Raw genomic sequence first — 18,355 nt, forward strand, 5'->3', positions numbered from 1 at the left:
GGTACTATGTTCCTAAGCCGCCTCCCTTCAGATGCCTCCTTATATAAGATGATACAGCATTTGCTGTGACTTAGGCACATTCTCTTTGTATTTGATGTTATCTCTAGAGGGCTGTGTATACGATGTGTGAGTAGCTGTTGTGCCCCAATGTTGAGGGAACAATGGCAAGAAAAGTCTGCACATGTTCAGTGCAGGACAATTATTCTTTTTTTTTTCTTTTAAACACTGCCTGGCCCATTAGTTTCAGCCTCTTATTGGCTAATTTTTCACATCTTGTTTTAACCCATATTTAGTAATCTGTGTAGCACCACGAGGTGGTCGCTTATCAGGAGAGATCTTAACCTGTGTCCATCTCAGAGAGGAGAGGCATGGCGACTCACTATGGCCACTGCCTGAAGTGTCTCCCAACTGCCTTCTACCCAGCATTCTGTTCTGTTTACTCCGCCTACCTAATTTTCTGTCTATTGGGCCAAGCAGTTTCTTTATCAATTAACCAATGAAATTCCTCCATCATTTCCCCCTTTTCTGTTTAAACAACAAAAAAGAAGGCTTTAACTTTAACATAGCAAAATTACATATAACAAAACAGTTATCAAGCAAGAATTACAGTTACAATATTTAGATCTGTTTTATCTTTTATCATAACTAAGGAAAGCTATAACTATCTATTTATTCTTCAACTCCATCAAAGACTCCAGAAGGATATAATACTACCTAAGTAAACAAGAAGTAAGTAACTTTCAAACTCTAGAAATGACAGAGACAACTTGCTGCCTGGACAGTCACCCAAAGTTCCTCTGTACCGTTGGGGCATCCATCTTCGGCCTTCAGGCCCATAGTATCCAGCAGACATTTCCATGAAGCAGGAAATTCCAAAGACAGTTCAGTCACTTTCTGCTGTGTCCTGCAGAATGTCTCGCAGACTCTTTCACGAATCAGGAACCCTGAAAGACCATCTCACCTTTAGGCAAGTTCAGCAGTCCTCTTTCTGTGGGTTCTTTGTGTCCAGTTTATGCAACAGTCCAGGCAAGAGCAGTTTCTTGCCCAAATGGCTATCAAACTCCATAAGGAACCTCTTCAATGCCCATCTTCCTCTTGAAGTAGATTGGTGCTGCCAGGAGCAGACATGTCTCATTGTCATGAAAAGCCCTAAGTTATTAAAACATTAAATGCCATATTCTGCAGTCTTTGAAAGATATGAAGAATGTCTATCTAACTGAAATATATCTCTACATATCTAGAAAATCTAATAACATGACTACAAGCTTAACTATTATCAATGATTATCCATTAACAACCTATATTTCCTAATTATACATTACATTTTTAAATGAACAACACAATTACAATACCTTAATCAAGATCAGAAATACATATACATATAACAAAATTGATCTTAAAATCCATACCAATGCAAATTATTCATATCTATATCATATTCCCCTTTAAATGTAAAAGAACATTTATAAACAATACTTGGGAATGTGGGCGCAGTTATTTCTCTCCAAACTGCTTCCTGATGAGTGGGGGCGCTGTTATTTAGGTCTTTCATGGTATAACCTGGCTGCTAGGTTCATCTCAGTCGGTAGTTGAGTGAAGTAATTTTTTGAAGATGTTCACAGCAACCTTTCAGGAGGGCGTGGTCTATTATACCATATTGGGATAGAAGCAATCCACAGGGTGTCATCCTCTGTGAAAACAAAAGAAGACCCTCCTTTCCAAAGCATCATGTTTTTAGATCCAAATTCTGAAGTCATACCGTTAAGATGTACATTCTGGTCTAGCCTGGCAGCCCATATAATGAAATGTCTCTCTGTATTTAGCTCCTTTACAGTCAAACATTTTAAAGAAAACACAATAATACAAAGAATCCAGACTCTGTAAATTTTCCATGTTTACGTGGCTTATTTTTACTGTATCACTTTACTTTATTCTGTCTCTTTAAAGACTTTACCCTTTTTTTTAAAGGCATTAACTTTATTCTCTATATATTTTTTTCTTCTCTCTCTCAAGCCTACGTACACTCATCCAACACTGTGACCCACTTAACGGTCTTTTATATCTGAATCTGTCCTATTGTGAATCTGTAATTTTTTTACTATCCAGGAGCACTTTGGATTTGCGCCTTTAAATAGCTAAGCACTTAAGAATCTAAGCTGTGACATTCCTGGGTCAAAAACAGGTACTGCGGGCTTGCCACGCCCAGTCCAACATGACCCAGCTGCTTGTGACTCTGAATCGGTTGCAGCTCTGAGCTGCAGAGCCAAGGGCTGCTCTGGATGTTGGCTCCACCTCTCTCCAATTTCAAAATGGAGGACGTACCATTTTCTGCTAGCTGCCAGGTAGGAGCCGCACTCAGCACTTTAACTCTGAGACTGAGTATGCAGCACAGAAACTCTTTTCATCCAAGTTACAATAAAATCTGACAGGCAGAGCACTGCGCAGTCTGAAAACATCTCTTTGTGTGGTTGCAGGAATCTGCCATGCTCTTCCGCCTGCCTAAGACTGATTCTGCCATCTGCCCAGGTGCAGGCAGGGAGCGCTGAGCCATTGGCCCAGTCTCAGAGCACTCTCCTTCCAATCCCGAGCGGGAACACCAACATCCAGTCCCATAAAAGCCATTGAAATGCTTTAGAGCCAGAGTTCGTGCTGGCAGCACAACACAGGAAGCTGCATTTTAAAACTGCGCGTGTTTTTTTCCTGCTACGGCTGCTGAATCAGGGAAATTTCTCTGCGGCACACCATCAACAAACAGCAAAAATCTTCATTAAACTCTCTCTCCCTTTTTTTTAAAGCTTTCTCAGGTTTTTAAGTGGATTTAGTCCATCACGTTGGGGCACCAATCTGTAGATAGGAGCGGCGGGGCTGTGTCCCGCCACCCGGCTAGCTTTACCCAAAATAATTACATGGAAACTGTATTCTTTTAAACACTGCCTGGCCCATTAGTTTCAGCCTCTTATTGGCTAATTTTTCACATCTTGCTTTAACCCATATTTAGTAATCTGTGTAGCACTATGAGGTGGTCGCTTACTAGGAGAGATCTTAACCTGCGTCCATCTCGGACAGGAGAGGCATGGCGACTCCAGGACAGTTATTCTTTCATGTATTTCCAGCCATGGTTGTTGACTGCACAGATGAGGAAGAGCCATGACGGGATGCGAATACAGCGCTCTATGAAAGGCTCCTTTGTTTCCTTTGCCATCTCAGTATCATCAGCGGAAGTCAGGAGTGTGAAGCTGGAGCTTCTAGAGAAGATCATTCACATCCATGTGATTTCCCCCTGGGAGGTCTGCAATGTGTCTTCATTGTGTTAATTACTAGCTTTTTCTTAAGTTCAATCCAACAGGCCCTCTCCTTTTTTCTGTTTTTATGTGGGGTTTTGATGTTGGATGTGATTTGTTGTTTTAAGTGCCTTTACCATAGTGGTCTGCAGAGATCTCATTCATCAGACTGGTTGCTTTATGCTTTGTGCTTTCTTCAGGGATGGGGTGGGGCAAGACAATAGTCACACCGGATGATTCTTTGATGTCCTTGTTTTAATTTCTTCCTGAGGTACCTGCATAAGGAATTTGAATTTTTGACTCCCGATGTTTTATTCATCTGTGGGTAGCAGTACTTTTCCTGGTAGTGACTGTGTACCTGTTTAAGTCACCTGCTCTGACTTGCACTGCTGTGTTCTCAGTCCATGCTATTCTCTTTCCTTATAAGTTGCCCATAAACAGCACTTCTCTAAGGCCCTACTGAGTGGTCCTCTTTCCCCAGCCTGGAAATCCTGGAGGATTCTGGCCTTAGAATCATGTCTTCTCTTTCTAGAGTACCTGCTTAATTTCCTCATCTTCACAATACTTTTGGTCTTAGAGTATGTTGATCTCCTTCCTAGCCCTGTATATGTATTGCCTCAGTGATGAAACAGCTTTGTAATGGTACAAGCTTTGGTGTTCATTTCTTGTTTTTCCTCTTATAAGCATTTTGAGGTTGTAGTCTCTGCTAGAGATGCTGAAAACCCATGGTCATGAATCTTATTTAAAATTTATTTATTTTTTTATTAAAAATTTCCGCCTCTTCCCTGCATCCCATTTCCTTCCCCCTCCTCCACTCCCCTCCCCCTCCCTCTCCAGTCCGAGGAGCAGTAAGGGTTCCCTGCCCTGTGGGAAGTCCACGGTCCTCCCCCCTCCATCCAGGTCTAGGAAGGTGAGCATCCAAACAGGCTAGGCCCCCCCCAAAGCAGTACATGCAGTAGGATCAAAACCCAGTGCCATTGTCCTTGGCTTCTCAGCAGCCCTCATTGTTCACCATGTTCTGGAAGTCCGGTTTTATCCCATGCTTTTTCAGTCCCAGTCCAGCTGGCCTTGGTGAGCTCCCATTAGATCAGCCCCACCATCTCAGTGGGTGGGTGCACCCCTCGCGGTCCTGACTTCCTTGCTCATGTTCTACCTCCTTCTGCTCCTCATTTGAACCTTGGGAGCTCAGTCCGGTGCTCCAATGTGGGGCTCTGTCTCTATCTCCATCCATCACCAGATGAAGGTTCTATGGTGATATGCAAGATATTCATGAGTATGGCTATAGGATTGGGCCATTTCAGGCTCTCTTTCCTCAGTTGCCCAAGGAACTAGCTGGGGACATCTCCCTGGAAACCCGGGAACCCCTCTAGAGTCAAGTCTCTTGACAACCCTAAAATGGCTCCCTTAATTAAAATATATATACTTCCCTGCTCCCATATCCACCCTTCCTTTATCCCAACCATCCCATTCCCCCAAACTCTTCCCATCCTCCGATTCACACTTTTCTCTTCCCATCTCCTCTTAGCCCCATCCCACCCCATCCCCAAGTTCCCAATTTTTGCCCGGCAATCTTGTCTACTTCCAATATCCAGGAGGATAACTATATGTTTTTCGTTGGGTTCACCTTCTTATTTAGCTTCTCTAGGATTATGAATTATAGGCTCAATATCCTTTATTTATGGCTAGAAACCAATTATGAGTGAGTAAATCCCATGTTCATCTTTTTGGGTCTGGGTTACCTCACTCAGGATAGTGTTTTCTATTTCTATCCATTTGCATGCAAAATTCAAGATGTCATTGTTTTTTACCACTGAGTAGTACTCTAATATGTATATATTCCACACTTTCTTCATCCATTCTTCCATTGAAGGGCATCTAGGTTGTTTCCAGGATCTGGCTATTACAAATAATGCTGCTATGAACAGAGTTGAACAAATGCTTTTGTAATATGATTGGATATATTCCCAAGAGTGGTATTGCTGGGTCCTGGGGTAGGTTGATCCCGAATTTCCTGAGAAACCGCCACACTGCTTTCCAAAGTGGTGGCACAAGTGTGCATTACCACCAGCAATGGATGAGTGTACCCCTTACTCCACAACCTCTCCAGCAAAGGCTATTATTGGTGTTTTTGATTTTAGCCATTCTGACAGGTATATTTGCATTTCCCTGATTGCTAAGGAGGTTGAGCATGACCTTACATGTCTTTTGACCATTTGAACTTCTTCTGTTGAGAATTCTCTGTTCAGTTCAGTGCCCCATTTTTTAATTGGGTTAGTTAGCATTTTAAAGTCTAGTCTCTTAAGTTCCTTATATATTTTAGAGATCAGACCTTTGTCAGTTGCAGGGTTGGTAAAGCTCTTTTCCCAGTCAGTAGGCTGCCTTTTGTCTTAGTGACAATGTCCTTTGCTTTACAGAAGCTTCTCAGTTTCAGAAAGTCCCATTTATTCAATGTTGCCCTTAATGTCTGTGCTGCTGGGCTATATGTAGGAAGCAGTCTCCTGTGCCCATATGTTGTAGAGTACTTTCTACTTTCTCTTCTATCAGGTTCAGTGTGTTCAGATTGATATTGAGGTCTTTAATCCATTTGGACTTGAGTTTTGTGTATGGTGATAGATATGGATCTACTTTCATTCTTCTACAGGTTGACATCCAGTTATGCCAGCACCATTTGTTGAAGATGCCCTCTTTCTTCCATTGTGTACTTTTAGCTCCTTTATTGAAAATCAGGTGTTCATAGGTTTGTGGGTTAAGATCCGGGTCTTCTATTCAATTCCATTGGTTGACTTCTCTATTTTTATGCCAATACCAAGCTGTTTTCAATACTGTAGCTCTGTAATAGAGTTTGAAGTCAGGGATGGTAATGCCTCCAGAAGTTCCTTTATTGTATAAGATTGTTTTGGCTATCCTGGGTTTCTTGTTCTTCCATATAAAGTTGATTATTGTCCTCTCAAGATCTGTGAAGAATTTTGATGGGACCTTGATGGGGATTGCATTGAATCTATAGATTGCTTTTGGTAGAATTGCCATTTTTACTATGTTGACCCTCCCAATTCAAGAGCAGGGGAGATCCTTCAATTTTCTGGTATCCTCTTCAATTTCTTTCTTCAAAGACTTAAAGTTCTTGTCAAATAGATCTTTTACTTCCTTGGTTAGAGTTACCCCAAGATATTTTATGCTATTTGTGGCTATCGTGAAAGGTGACGCTTCTCTGATTTTCCTCTCTGCTTCCTTATCCTTTGCATATAGGAGGGCAACTGATTTTTTGGAGTTGATCTTCTATCCTGCCTCGTTACTAAAGGTGTTTATCAGCTGTAGGAGTTCTTATGTACATTATCATATCATCTGCAAATAACAAAAGTTTAACTTCTTCCTTTCCAATTCGAATCCCCTTGATTCCCTTGTGTTGTCTTATTGCTAATGCTAGAAATTCAAGTACTATATTGAAGAGATATGGAGAGAGTGGACAGCCTTGTCGTGTTCCTGAATTTAGTGGGATGGACTTGAGTTTCTCTCTATTTAATTTGATGTTAGCTGTTGGCTTGCTGTAAATAGCCTTTATTATATTTGGATATGACCCTTGTATCCCTAATCTCTCCAAGACCTTTATCATAAAGGGGTGTTGAATTTTGTCAAATGCTTTTTCAGCATCTAATGAAATGATAATATGGTTTTTTCTTTCAGTTTATTTATATGATGGATTACATTGATAGATTTTCATATGTTGAGCCAGCCCTGCATCTCTGGGATGAAGCCTACTTGATCGTAGTGGATAATTTTTCTAATGTGTTCTTGGATTCTGTTTGCCAGTATTTTATTGAAAATTTTTGCGTCGATGTTCATGAGTAAGATTGGCCTGTAATTTTCTTTCTTGGCTGAGTGGTCATGAATATTGATGTGTGACTTATTAGTATTAGTCTTGTGGCTTTAGGTGAGAGGTATATGGAGAAATTCAGATCTTTAGACTCAGAAGCATTCACATATTTCTTAACATATAATGCTGATTTTATATATGACTTACAGTGGGTTCTATGGGTCTTTAATTTCTAGATGGAGTCCTCACATCAGTGAACCACCAAAGTCCTCTTCAAGCCATAGAGCCGGTTGTTACATCTGCTTACAAGAAACAGAGCTTGGTGCTTTCACCCTTTTCTACTCAAGAAGGTACAAGAGCTCTCGCACCTATGAAATCTTTCAAGCAATAGTTATGCAAAGCGTTAAGTTTATTTAAAGCTACTTTCTTCCATTTTTGTTTCTGCTTTCATTAGAAATGGCAGGCTTGTCATTTCACATCGCTTCCCTGGATGAGAGTGGTATTCTCAATGTGTGGGTAAGTAGCAAGTGCAAGGCCATGCTTACTGCTGAGTGAAACCGCTGGGAGGAGACTGGCACCTGGCTTGGGGAATGGGTCAGGAATAGAACAGAACAAGACAGTAAGACCCTGTGTTCTGTGAAGGGGCGTGGAGTTGTATGCCTGGCCTTTGGCCTCTGGAAATGAATGCATAAGGAAGACTATAAGAAGGCCTCAGTCCTAAAGGATATGTTAGGACTTGTATAGGGAGCTACTAATGAGGTCACTGAGGGAGGAGAATAGAACAAAAAGAATGAACAAAATGAAGTCATTAGTTCTAAAACATATGAGTAGTCTTTTTATGAAACAATTATATTTTAGGCTCTAATAAAGCAATGTTATTTTATTAGAGCTATGCTTTGCTTAGATTGTTTCTTAGTTTTAAAATGTATCAGTATCCATTTTTTTTCAATATTCTGTTTTTAGGTGGTTGTTGAATTACCAAAGGCAGATGTCTCTGGTTCAATGAGTGATTTAGGTAACTATTGAAGTAAAAATTAATTAATTATTGTTTGCTAAAATGAATAGAGATTAAAGATAACACAACATGCTTTGAAAAATAAGTCATTAGCAACCTGAAAATAAACATCAGAGTTGTATGGCCATCTCATTAGCTAAAGTGGTTGAGTGACGTCTAATGTGGGTGTCGTAAGTTCTGTCATAGTTGGCATTCATTCTGCTCTGTGTCATAACTTAAGGCAACTGTCTTCTTTCCCAGTATTCTTCAGGTGTCTATGTCCTAAGTCCTCCTTCAGTTGGGGTTTTCTTCTGTGCACATGAGTTCACTAAGTGTGGCTTGCCTCATGCCACTTGGAATGGGTGGTGACACAGCATGCTAAAGTGTCCCATATGGAGCAGGAAAGATAGGGAAACAGTTCAGGATCCCCAAGGTGTGCAGTTCTCCATGTCACTTGGCGTGGCTTTCAGTTCTAAGAGGCCCCAGACAATCCAGTTCTGTTGAATCTTGGGGCTACTTTGTCTGCGTCTTAAGCTCAGCTTTCTTACCCTGAATTACAGCTGTTAATTTTCTAATGATAGCTTGTCTCATTTTATTTGTTTCAAGGGTGTATCCCCTGATAGATCTGGAAAAAAATAGGAAAAAAAATTTCCAGGATTGACACTGGCCTTGCTTCAGGTTCGGGTTCTCAGATTCAGAAGCAGGCTCTTCACCAAACAAGTGCTGATCACTTCTTGTTGAAGTGCCATTCAAATCAGTTTCACCATGACTGTGGTTGAGACCAGTGGCAGCAGGCCTGATCTGTAGATCTGCCACTTCTGGGATGCCGTCCATATTGTTGTACAGTGAATGTAAGAGACAAGTCATACAGTGCACTTGGCAATTGTTCTTCCTAGCAGTGAGGTGAATATATTTCTACATGGTTTTAATTCAGCTGCACTCCAGGTTCTGGATAGCATCTTGCCTATAATTTGGGTTTCATTATATTAAATCTCTAATTCTTCCTTCTGCAGTAATGTACAAAAGGGAGAATAGCTTTAAGACAGACATTTGGCTGAGACAACTGAAGGGTCCATATTTGAGGAGAACAAAGGAAGGAGTGGAAAACAAAGCAAGGTCTCCTGGGAGCTGTAGTTCCATGGTGTTTGAAAGGAAGTTAGAGTTTCCGATCAACAGAAACTGAGCCTGGAGGAGCTAAAAATACTGGTAGCCATTCATGAAACTGGACACTTGGTGGGTTTCTGATTGGCTTTGAATGACAGTTGCCTTGGATATTTACAGCACAGGGTTCAGCATTTGGAACTAAGTATTCAATACATATGATGCCAGTTGTTCTCACCAGTCTGAAAATGTGTGGACATCTGGATCGTGGCCCCGTGGGTTCTGATAATGACCTATAAATTCTTGACTCTCCTCTTCAGCAAGGCACAGACACTTCCACCAGATTTAGAGGGAGTCCTTCCTGTATTTATATTTTGGCATTCCTTCTGGTTATGATACTAAAATAAGGAAGAGTGAATCCAGACAACTGTAGGTAGATTTGGGGTTAACTTGCATTAAGAGATGTGTGTGTTTGTGGTTTGTCTGATTCTAGGTTTGATACCTGGAGGGAGGGTCAAGTTGGTGCACAGTACTGCGATCCAGCTGGGCAACAGGTGAGACGTCCCCTGGGATTAAACAGGTCCCTCATCCCACAAGGACTCTGCTTCCTGTTAAATGCATGTTCTGTTTTGCAATGAGGACTTATTTTTCTCATATTCAGTTTTTGCTATATGATTTATCAATGTAACAAATATATTTTTCAGATATAGGGCTAATAGGTATTCATAAAATGTTCTTAGCTTATAAATTAAGTCAAGTATGACTTTCTTTCATCTAATTTTAATTTAGACTTAAAGTTAGTTAAACTTGATCAAGTCAAGTTTTAGGAACTGAAAACACTGAAATAACTTTTATTTGTAAATTTACATTTTTAGCTAGGCATTGCAAACACTTGTAATCCTAGAAAATTCTATTTGGTAGATAGAAGCAGGAAGATTAAGAGTTCAAGGCTAACTGACTTTTTGAAGCCCTTTCTTTTTGGAGGGACACCTTGCTTAGCCTAGATATGGGGGGAGGGTCTTGTTGCTGCCTCAAAGCAATGTGCTAGACTTTGTTGACTCCACATGGGAAGCCTTACCCTCTCTGAGGAGTGGGTGGGGGGAAGAGTGAAGGGAAGGTGGAGGGAGTGGGAGGAGGGGAGGGAACGGGGACTAGATAGGTATGTAAAATGAGAAAAGATCATTTAAAAAAATAAAAGAAGTTGAAAACAAAACAAAACAACAACAACAACAAAGAGATCAAGGCTATCCTTGACAATACAGTGAGTTTGCAACCAGCCGGGATATATGAGAACCTGTCTCAAATAAATAAATAAACAAACAGAAACACCACAAAACAGCAAACATTAAAAAAATACAAAAAGAAAAAAAACAGCAGTATTTCTGCTTTTACTCATAGAACTTACCACGAAGTACAGATTCTTAATGAATGTTCAGTATTAGTGTTCCATGTTCCTTATTGGTTTCCAAAGACATATGTTTCTGCCATTTACTCTGTGAGGCTGTTAGTATGTGACTTACCCGTGAAACATCTTTGAGTCTGTGTCCTCTTCCTCACACAGAACACAGTGAATACAGTCATTCAAATCAACTTACTTGACTGGAATATAATTATGAAAAGAGATAGCTGAAGTCATCAGATATGTTGCAGGGCCAGGCGTGCACATGCTCCTTAGGCCATCCCTCCTTCCATGCTGCATACCTCTGCTGAGCTGCATACCTTTGCACGAGATGCTCGCACCTCACACGTGCATTATATTTATTTCTAACTGTAATTTCCTCCAGGATTTAACTGTATACTCTTACAGGCCTTAGCTATATACTCTCCAAAGGGAAGTGGTTAATGTATTTGATGTCATATGTTTATACCTGTATTTTTGCAAGAATCTGTGGGAAAGGAGGGGTACAGGTAGACTGTATTATAAGGAGAGCCCTAACTCTGTAGCCTCCCCTACCTTGGGTAAACTGGGGTGTCTAGCTGGACTGATGCACCAGGTCTTTGTCCCTTTTCTGCCACCTGTGGACTGTGGATGTCCTGGAAATATGTCACCCTTGGTGTAGCAGCCATCTTGCCTTCAGTGATCCCAGCAAGCATGCCAGTGAAGCAGAATATTCCTTGTTGGCATGGTTATAAGAGTTATAAGAGTAAGATGTGTTAGTATGAGCATAGGCTTGTAGGAGCTTGAAGGAGGGAAGGGTTGTGTCCAGACTGAGATGGGAGCTTTTGGGCAAAGTGTAATGTGGTTCTTTGAGTGAGAATGGTCCCTATAGGCTCATATACTTGAATGCTTATACACCAAGGAGGAGAACTGTTTAAGAAGGATTAGAAGGTGTGGCCATGTTGGAGCAACTGTGTCAATGGGGATGGACTCTGAGATTACAAAAGCCCATGCCAGACCCAGTGTCTCCTCTGCCTGCTCTCTGTGGATCAGGATGTGAAGATCTCAACTCCAGCTCCAGAATCATGCCTTTTAAACTGTCAGCAAGCCCCCAATTACATTTTTCTTTTTATAAGTGTTGCCTTGGTCATGGTTTCTCCTCACAGAAATAACACTGACTAGGATGTGATATTGGATTGATCGTCAAATGCTTGGCAAAGGAGCCTGTCATGGCTCTAAGGCAAATACCTGTGTGTAGACATACGAGCAAGTCTGCAGTTGAGAAAGATGGGGTGAGCTGGTGGCTGACCTTGACATGCCTGCTGCTGTGCTGGCAGTCTAGACACTGTCTGGGAAGTGATAGGGTCTTATTCTAAAGAAGTGGAATGTCATTTGTTAGATGTAGGATAATCAGCTTGGAAAAATTTGAGTTTGAAGTTGCAGAAACTGGAGTCAAGGAGACCAGTTAGGAGGCCAATATAGGGACCTGTATGAAAACCAGCATAGCTGTGGAGAACTGGATGTGAGTTCAGGAATAGGATTGGAAATCAGTTGGTGATGGAAACAGTGAGAGGGAGGAGCCTCAGTTGGTTTGACTACTAGGTAGTGCAGCTGGAGGGAGATGTTTGTATGTCATGTGTATAAGTGTCTTGCCTGCCTAGATATATGTGCACCACGTGTATGTCTGGGGCCATCAGAGTTTCTGACAGTTGTGAGCTGCTGTATGAGTGTTGGGAACAGAATCCAGCTCTTTAAGAGCAGCAAATGCTCTTAATTGCTGAGCCATTTCTCCAGCTCCAGATATAGCTGTTTTTTTGTTTTGTTTTGTTTTGTTTTGCTTTGTTTTCTTTTAAGAAAAGAAAATCTCTTACTGCTAGGAACAAAAAGGGAAGTTAAGTTAGATAATAAGGTTTTGAACTAATGCTGACAACAAGTAGGCCAGGTTCTCAAGCCTTTCCTATAAGCCTGTGACTCAAGCCTTGTACAATCATAGACACACGGGGCTTGCCTGAGTTAGAATTGAGACCCCTGCACAGTACTCTGTAGTTCACTGCCCCTTGACTGTGAGGAAGATAAAGTTTCACTCCCAGCTAAGGGAAAGTGGGCTCTTGGGAGAACGTGAAGCCTCAAGCTAGATGTGTATGGGAACTTGCAGGCATCAGAGTCCCTGGAACCCTGAGATACGACAACAGCTGCCAGGTAGGAAGCTGGGAGTTACGGGATTTCCACAAGCCTTCTGCAAAGATGAGTTCACAAGCTTTATAGGAACCAGAAGCGCGAGGAAGCACAGCAGGAGCTGTCATCCGGTGTAATTCATCAGTCAACTACTAATCACCGTGTCTCTCGGCATCAGACCTGCGGGCAGTTGTACAATACACTTTTCAAAGCAGTGCTGTAATTTCCAAATTTCAACCAGTGAGTGATTCAATAATAGATTCAACATAGCTGATAAGAGAATCAGGAAGCAGAATGATGGGTCTCAGAAATGATCAAGCATGCAATACTTGAAAAAGAACTAGGAAGCAGAGTAGTAGCTGAAGGCATGGAAAAAGTGTGATCAGCCTGTTCCTCACTGGATGATAAATGGCAGTGCTAAGTGAATGTGAGGTATTGCCACCATCCAGGTTTTGCAAAAGCCATGTGTTCATCTCTGCTGTTTATTTTACAGTTTTCCCCATAAAGATAGTGAATTCTGGGGGTCCACACAAACACTAAGTGTCAAATTTCTGCCTTCGGATCCTAATCACTTTGTTGTTGGCACCGACATGGTTAGTAGTGTTTTACATTTCATCCTTTCCACTTAGCCTTACCTGATAGATATCTTTATAGCAGATTAACTTACTATTTGCCTCTTTATAATGTCTGAATTATTTCATGAATATAGTTTTGTCCAGTCTTACTTCTAATACTTTTTTTTGGCCATTCTGGGTATTCTTTAATAATTAGGGACTTATAAGCCACAGTACCAGACAAGATTGGAGAGTATCTCCTAAGGTGTTCAGACCTCAGCAACATGGTATCAGACCAATAAAAGTTAATGTGATCGACTTTTCACCATTTGAAGAAACCGTATTCTTGGTAAGAAAGTCACTTTTCATTGATATTGTTTGCCTATTGGAACCTCATAATGTAATCTAACAGAAAAATTTAGGAAGTGTTGGTCTCTTAGTAGTCTACAAATTTTTATCATTTATTGGGATTCAGTGATCTAAAAAGGAGACATGGGATATTATTAACAGAAAACTAAATCAAATTAACTCAGAAATTTAACTCTCTTAAGAAATACTTTGTTCAGTTGCAAAATACTTAGAATTCAACAGGAAGATACCTATGGTCATCCAGCTCTCATGGTAAGTAATCTCATCCTGAGCATTAACCCTCTCCTACAGAACAGTCATCTGTCACTTATGAGAGCCACGGACCTCTCACCTCATTACCTCCCACTGGATTCTGTTCTTAAATGTCACACTGCCTGTCAACACTGTTACTCTGAGGACTTAAGTCTCTAGCACAGGAATCAGTGGGGACAAACTTTATTCAGACTGTAGCAATGATTTACCATCTGCCTGGCTAAACGTGCAATCCCGGAATATACAGAGCCTTTAAGACCTCTTGAAGAGAAGCCAGTTCAGTACTCAAGACTTTGTGTATTCGAGTCAGAAGTTGCACACTCAGACATGGTGCTCAGAGATTATTTGGCTTAGTTCTTGCCCCTGTATCCCATATGATTGTGTTACTTATCTGAAATTAGGGTTTAAATGTGTTTCTATATGTATTTTATTTTAGGATTTGATTTCTCTTGTTGACATTTGAGTTGAATACATACACACACAATTTTTAAACATTTTATGGAAGTACGTCTTTTTTGAGTATGAGAAAGGATTAAAGAGTAAGGAAGAATTAATCTTCTCTTTATAGGCTAGTAATTTGGTCTTTCATTAAACCAGCTGAGTTTTGTTTTATGAAAATTTCAATCCAAAGGGAACACATCGCCATACTGTCAGTATAAATAGAGCCGCTTAAAGGTGACATTCTTTCTGTGGAGCTCGCCCCAGCATCCTGTGCTGGTGTCAGCTTCTAGGGTGAGGGCTTTTTGTAGGATAGGTTTCATGTCTTTTTATTCAGAAAACAAAAGCAAGCCAAAATGATATTTTACAGACAAGGCAAGCGTTATAACGCCCTGAGAAATTTTCCTGGCTATTGAGATTTAATTTAAAAAGAAAGAAAAATAGGGTTTCTGTACCACAATTGCAGGCTGGCTGCTCAGATGGAAGCATCAGATTGCACCAGCTGACGTCTGAGAAGCCTTTCATGCAGTGGGACAGCAGCACCAGTGGCCACTCTGTCACTAACCTGCAGTGGTCCCCGACCAGGCCTGCTGTGTTCCTGGTCCAGGATGATGCATCCAGGATCTATATCTGGGACCTTCTTGAGAATGACTTGGGTCCCGTGGCTCAACAGCCCATCTCTCCAGACAGGTGAGTACAAGGCCATCACCCTCCTCTCTGGTCTTTCTGTGTATGTGTGTGGTGTGTGTGTGTGGGGGGGGGGTGGATGGGTGGTGGGGGTGGGTGGATGGGTGGTGGTGGTGGTTTGAATAGGCATGGCCCCCATAGTCTCATGTGCTTGAATGCCTGGCCCAGAAGGATTGGTGCTATTAGAAGGTATGGCTTTGTTGGATTAGACGAGGCCCTGTTGGAGGAAGTGTGTCACTGTGGAGGCAGGCTTTGAGATCTCATATGTTCAAGCTAAGGTCAGTATGACACAGAGTTCACTTCCTGTTCCTGTGGGTCAAGATATAGAACCCTCAGCTCCTTCCCCAGGACCATGTCCATCATGATGACAATGAACTGAACCTCTGAAACTGTAAACCAGCCCCAATTAAATGTATAAGAGTTGCTGTAGTCATGGTGTCTCTTCACAGCAATAAAACTTAAAAATCAACCAGTTGATTGCTCCAGCCTAGGTTCACATAGGAGTACATTTTACATCTGTAGTTTTCCAAGAGGAGCCCCAGGGAGGCCATTGCAGAAGGATTGGGCACTTTCTGCTGGCAGTAGGAAGGTCTGTGTGGGGACAAGGTTCCCTTCAGATTGAATTTCTGAGACTGACTGCTGGAGGAGGTAAGGGTGGACCTGGACACACATCCTCAGCACGGTAGGGACAGTGGCATGGAGAGGGCACACGGGTTTCTCCCTAGAGCACATAATGGAATGGGTGCTGCTCACAGGAGCTGGTTGCTGTAGAGGGTCGGGGCTCAGGGACAGGCCTCAGCTGAGAACAGATTGTGGGCCTCGACAGTTACTCAACTGTGGTTGAGATTGGTGGCCTGAGATACTGAGAAACCCCCACCCTGGGGATCCCCTCACTGCCTGTGTGATTGGAGGGCCTGCTGAGGCACTTTGAAGGCCCCGTTGTTAGGTATTCACTCCTGAAGGTAGGGAGGGCCATCAGGTGGAGAATGTCACTTCTTTGGGTGGGGAGGTGTCTGCAGATATACGTCCTTTGAGATGTCTTCCTGGATCTGCCCATCAGCAGATCCCTGAGATGCAGAAATTTTCATATATTTATTTCTGTTGTAGTATTTTGTCTTAACATTTTTTTTAGCTTCTCTTCTATTCCACACTTCCCTTGAATACAGATATTTGGAGAGACTCTGGTAGAAGAAGTCACACACTTGTGTACTGACTCCCTAATTCCTGTTCTTCCTCACCTGTAGGCTTGTGGCCATGACCATCATGGGGGATCCCGAGAAGGTCAGTGGTAGCTTTATGGCTCTGGTGCTGGCCAGGGCCTCTGGCACAGTGGACATCCAGTACCTAAAGAGGCGGTGGAGTACCCCAGCGGCAGATGAGCACAGCCAGCTGCACGTGCTTCTTCAGAAGTGAAGACTTAGTGTCAGGATGACGAGTACCTAAGACTTGATTACAAGATGGATCCCTTGACTCTGTGTTGATGTGATTTGTGTACATAGAATATGTATATTCTGTACATAATTTGCTTTAGAAGAACGGTACTTTGGTATTCCCAGAAAATAAATCACTATTTTTAATGGAAACAATGGACATTTTAGTGTATACTGAACTTCAAAGGAAATACTGAGTGACATCCAGAAAGCTCGACTAAGAGTATTTGCAGTTATTTTTGGAACAATTTAAAAATACTGTCACAATTATATTACTGGATTTTAAACAGCCTGTCCTAAAAATGTACTTTAATAATTAGAATATTTTCTTAGCTATGCATAAAATAATGAACATATATCTAATGTAAAGAAACAAAACAAAACAAAAACAACTGCTCACTTTGGAGATGACCTCCACCAGCCTTCTGTTTTTAAAGTTTTCTTTAAAGCCAGCTTTTGGTGTGATTTAAATGACACCATCTCCTAATATAATTACCTTTCAGTTCAGGTTCCAGTTTGTGGATTGGAACACCACTCATGTCAAAGCCACTCAGGAGAGTCTGAGCCTGAGCTCCTGGGAAAATCCCCTGTGCCTTGCTAGTCCATCCCTAGGGAATGCATGCAGCATATTTTGAGCTTTTTCTGCACTTTCCCAGTCAGAACTGGAGTGTTTTGGGCCCAGAAAGTGGCTGGAAAACTTTGCTGCCTGCATCTGCGCCCATGGGAATATACCCTTATTTCCCCAGTCCATCACAACTGGATGACTTTCTCTCTCAGTGTCTGTGACAACCTCCAGCAACCCATCAAGCTTTGTTTCCTTTTTCACTGTGTTGACTCCAAGCCCACTTGTTTATCATGAAATGACAGAGTAGTTCAGATTAGTTCATCCCATCTGTAGAAGCTCAGCTCCAAGGCTGTTTAGACTGATCTCAGTGTGTACTTGTACATGTGATACACAAGTAGATGCACAACAAGACACACATGCAGGCATGCACAGGTACATGCACATGTAGCATGGCATGCTGACCCAGACAGATGCTATTGTAGCTGGCTGGTTTTTCTCCACAAGGTGGAACTGAGTCTTTATCCCCTGTCATGCAGTGGGCAACTGCAGAGATGGAGGAACACAGTGGCGGCCACTGCTTGGCAGGAAAGGAGAATGTGTGATGGAGGGCATGTTTATGTGACTGGCACAGTGCCACTGAGTAAGTGTGTGCGTAACCAATCTGTGTTAAAGAACTGGAATCTCCTCTCTGCAGCTTCATAAAATTCATGACTCCGGATGTTGTTTATAGGTTTCTTTCTTAAAGTAAGAATCAGTACTCCTCTTTTTTCTGGATTTTATCCGCATCTCAGTGTCTGTGACTCTCAGATAACTGCGGCTACGGACAGTCACCTCCATCCTTTGCGTGGCTTCCTGGTTGTTGTGATGACTTTTGAGTTATGTGGCCCAAGCATAGCAGTGCATGCAGTTTATTTATTTATTTTTGTCCTTCGGGGCTGTTCAGGCTGACTTGTATCGCAGAGAAGGCATGATGGACAGAAAGAGCATAACGAGAAGGAAGGCCAGTACTGTAGGGGCTCTGTGGGCCTCTGGGAGGCTGGGTGTATCTGAGGTCCTGCCTTCGAGGTGGCACATTATGTGTGACCAGAGTCAGGTGCTGAGAGCAAGCAGGGTAGAGAGACTGTTCCTTGCCTGGCGTTGCTCCTGGGTAGCAGGCCTTTCTCTGTCCCTTAATCTGTGTGGCTTCCACTCCCACAGTCGCACAGAATATTTCCTTTCCAAGCCTCACTGCTGACTATTCTGTGAGTTATACAGAAATGCACGATCACGGAGAAAGTAAAACAGGCCGGGCTGTTTGCCCCATTCTCCCCTCTAGGGAAC

General features: G+C 42.1%; 1 protein-coding gene across 2 annotated transcripts in view; it reads left to right on the top strand.

The window, feature by feature from the left end:
- Nucleotides 1-16,623, top strand: part of Dync2i1 (dynein 2 intermediate chain 1) — a 68,982-nt gene extending 52,359 nt beyond the window's left edge. For both annotated transcript variants that reach the window (XM_038337199.1, XM_038337200.1), the window contains exons 15-22: nucleotides 7,329-7,442; nucleotides 7,547-7,608; nucleotides 8,056-8,107; nucleotides 9,681-9,741; nucleotides 13,234-13,333; nucleotides 13,512-13,643; nucleotides 14,820-15,043; nucleotides 16,285-16,623. In XM_038337199.1, the coding sequence (XP_038193127.1) occupies nucleotides 7,329-7,442; nucleotides 7,547-7,608; nucleotides 8,056-8,107; nucleotides 9,681-9,741; nucleotides 13,234-13,333; nucleotides 13,512-13,643; nucleotides 14,820-15,043; nucleotides 16,285-16,453 (914 nt within the window). In that variant the 3' untranslated portion in view covers nucleotides 16,454-16,623. The remainder of the gene's footprint in view (nucleotides 1-7,328; nucleotides 7,443-7,546; nucleotides 7,609-8,055; nucleotides 8,108-9,680; nucleotides 9,742-13,233; nucleotides 13,334-13,511; nucleotides 13,644-14,819; nucleotides 15,044-16,284) is intronic.
- Nucleotides 16,624-18,355: the final 1,732 nt, after the last annotated feature.

This window comes from Arvicola amphibius, chromosome 7 (assembly GCF_903992535.2).
Source record: "Arvicola amphibius chromosome 7, mArvAmp1.2, whole genome shotgun sequence".
NCBI lineage: Eukaryota > Metazoa > Chordata > Mammalia > Rodentia > Cricetidae > Arvicola > Arvicola amphibius.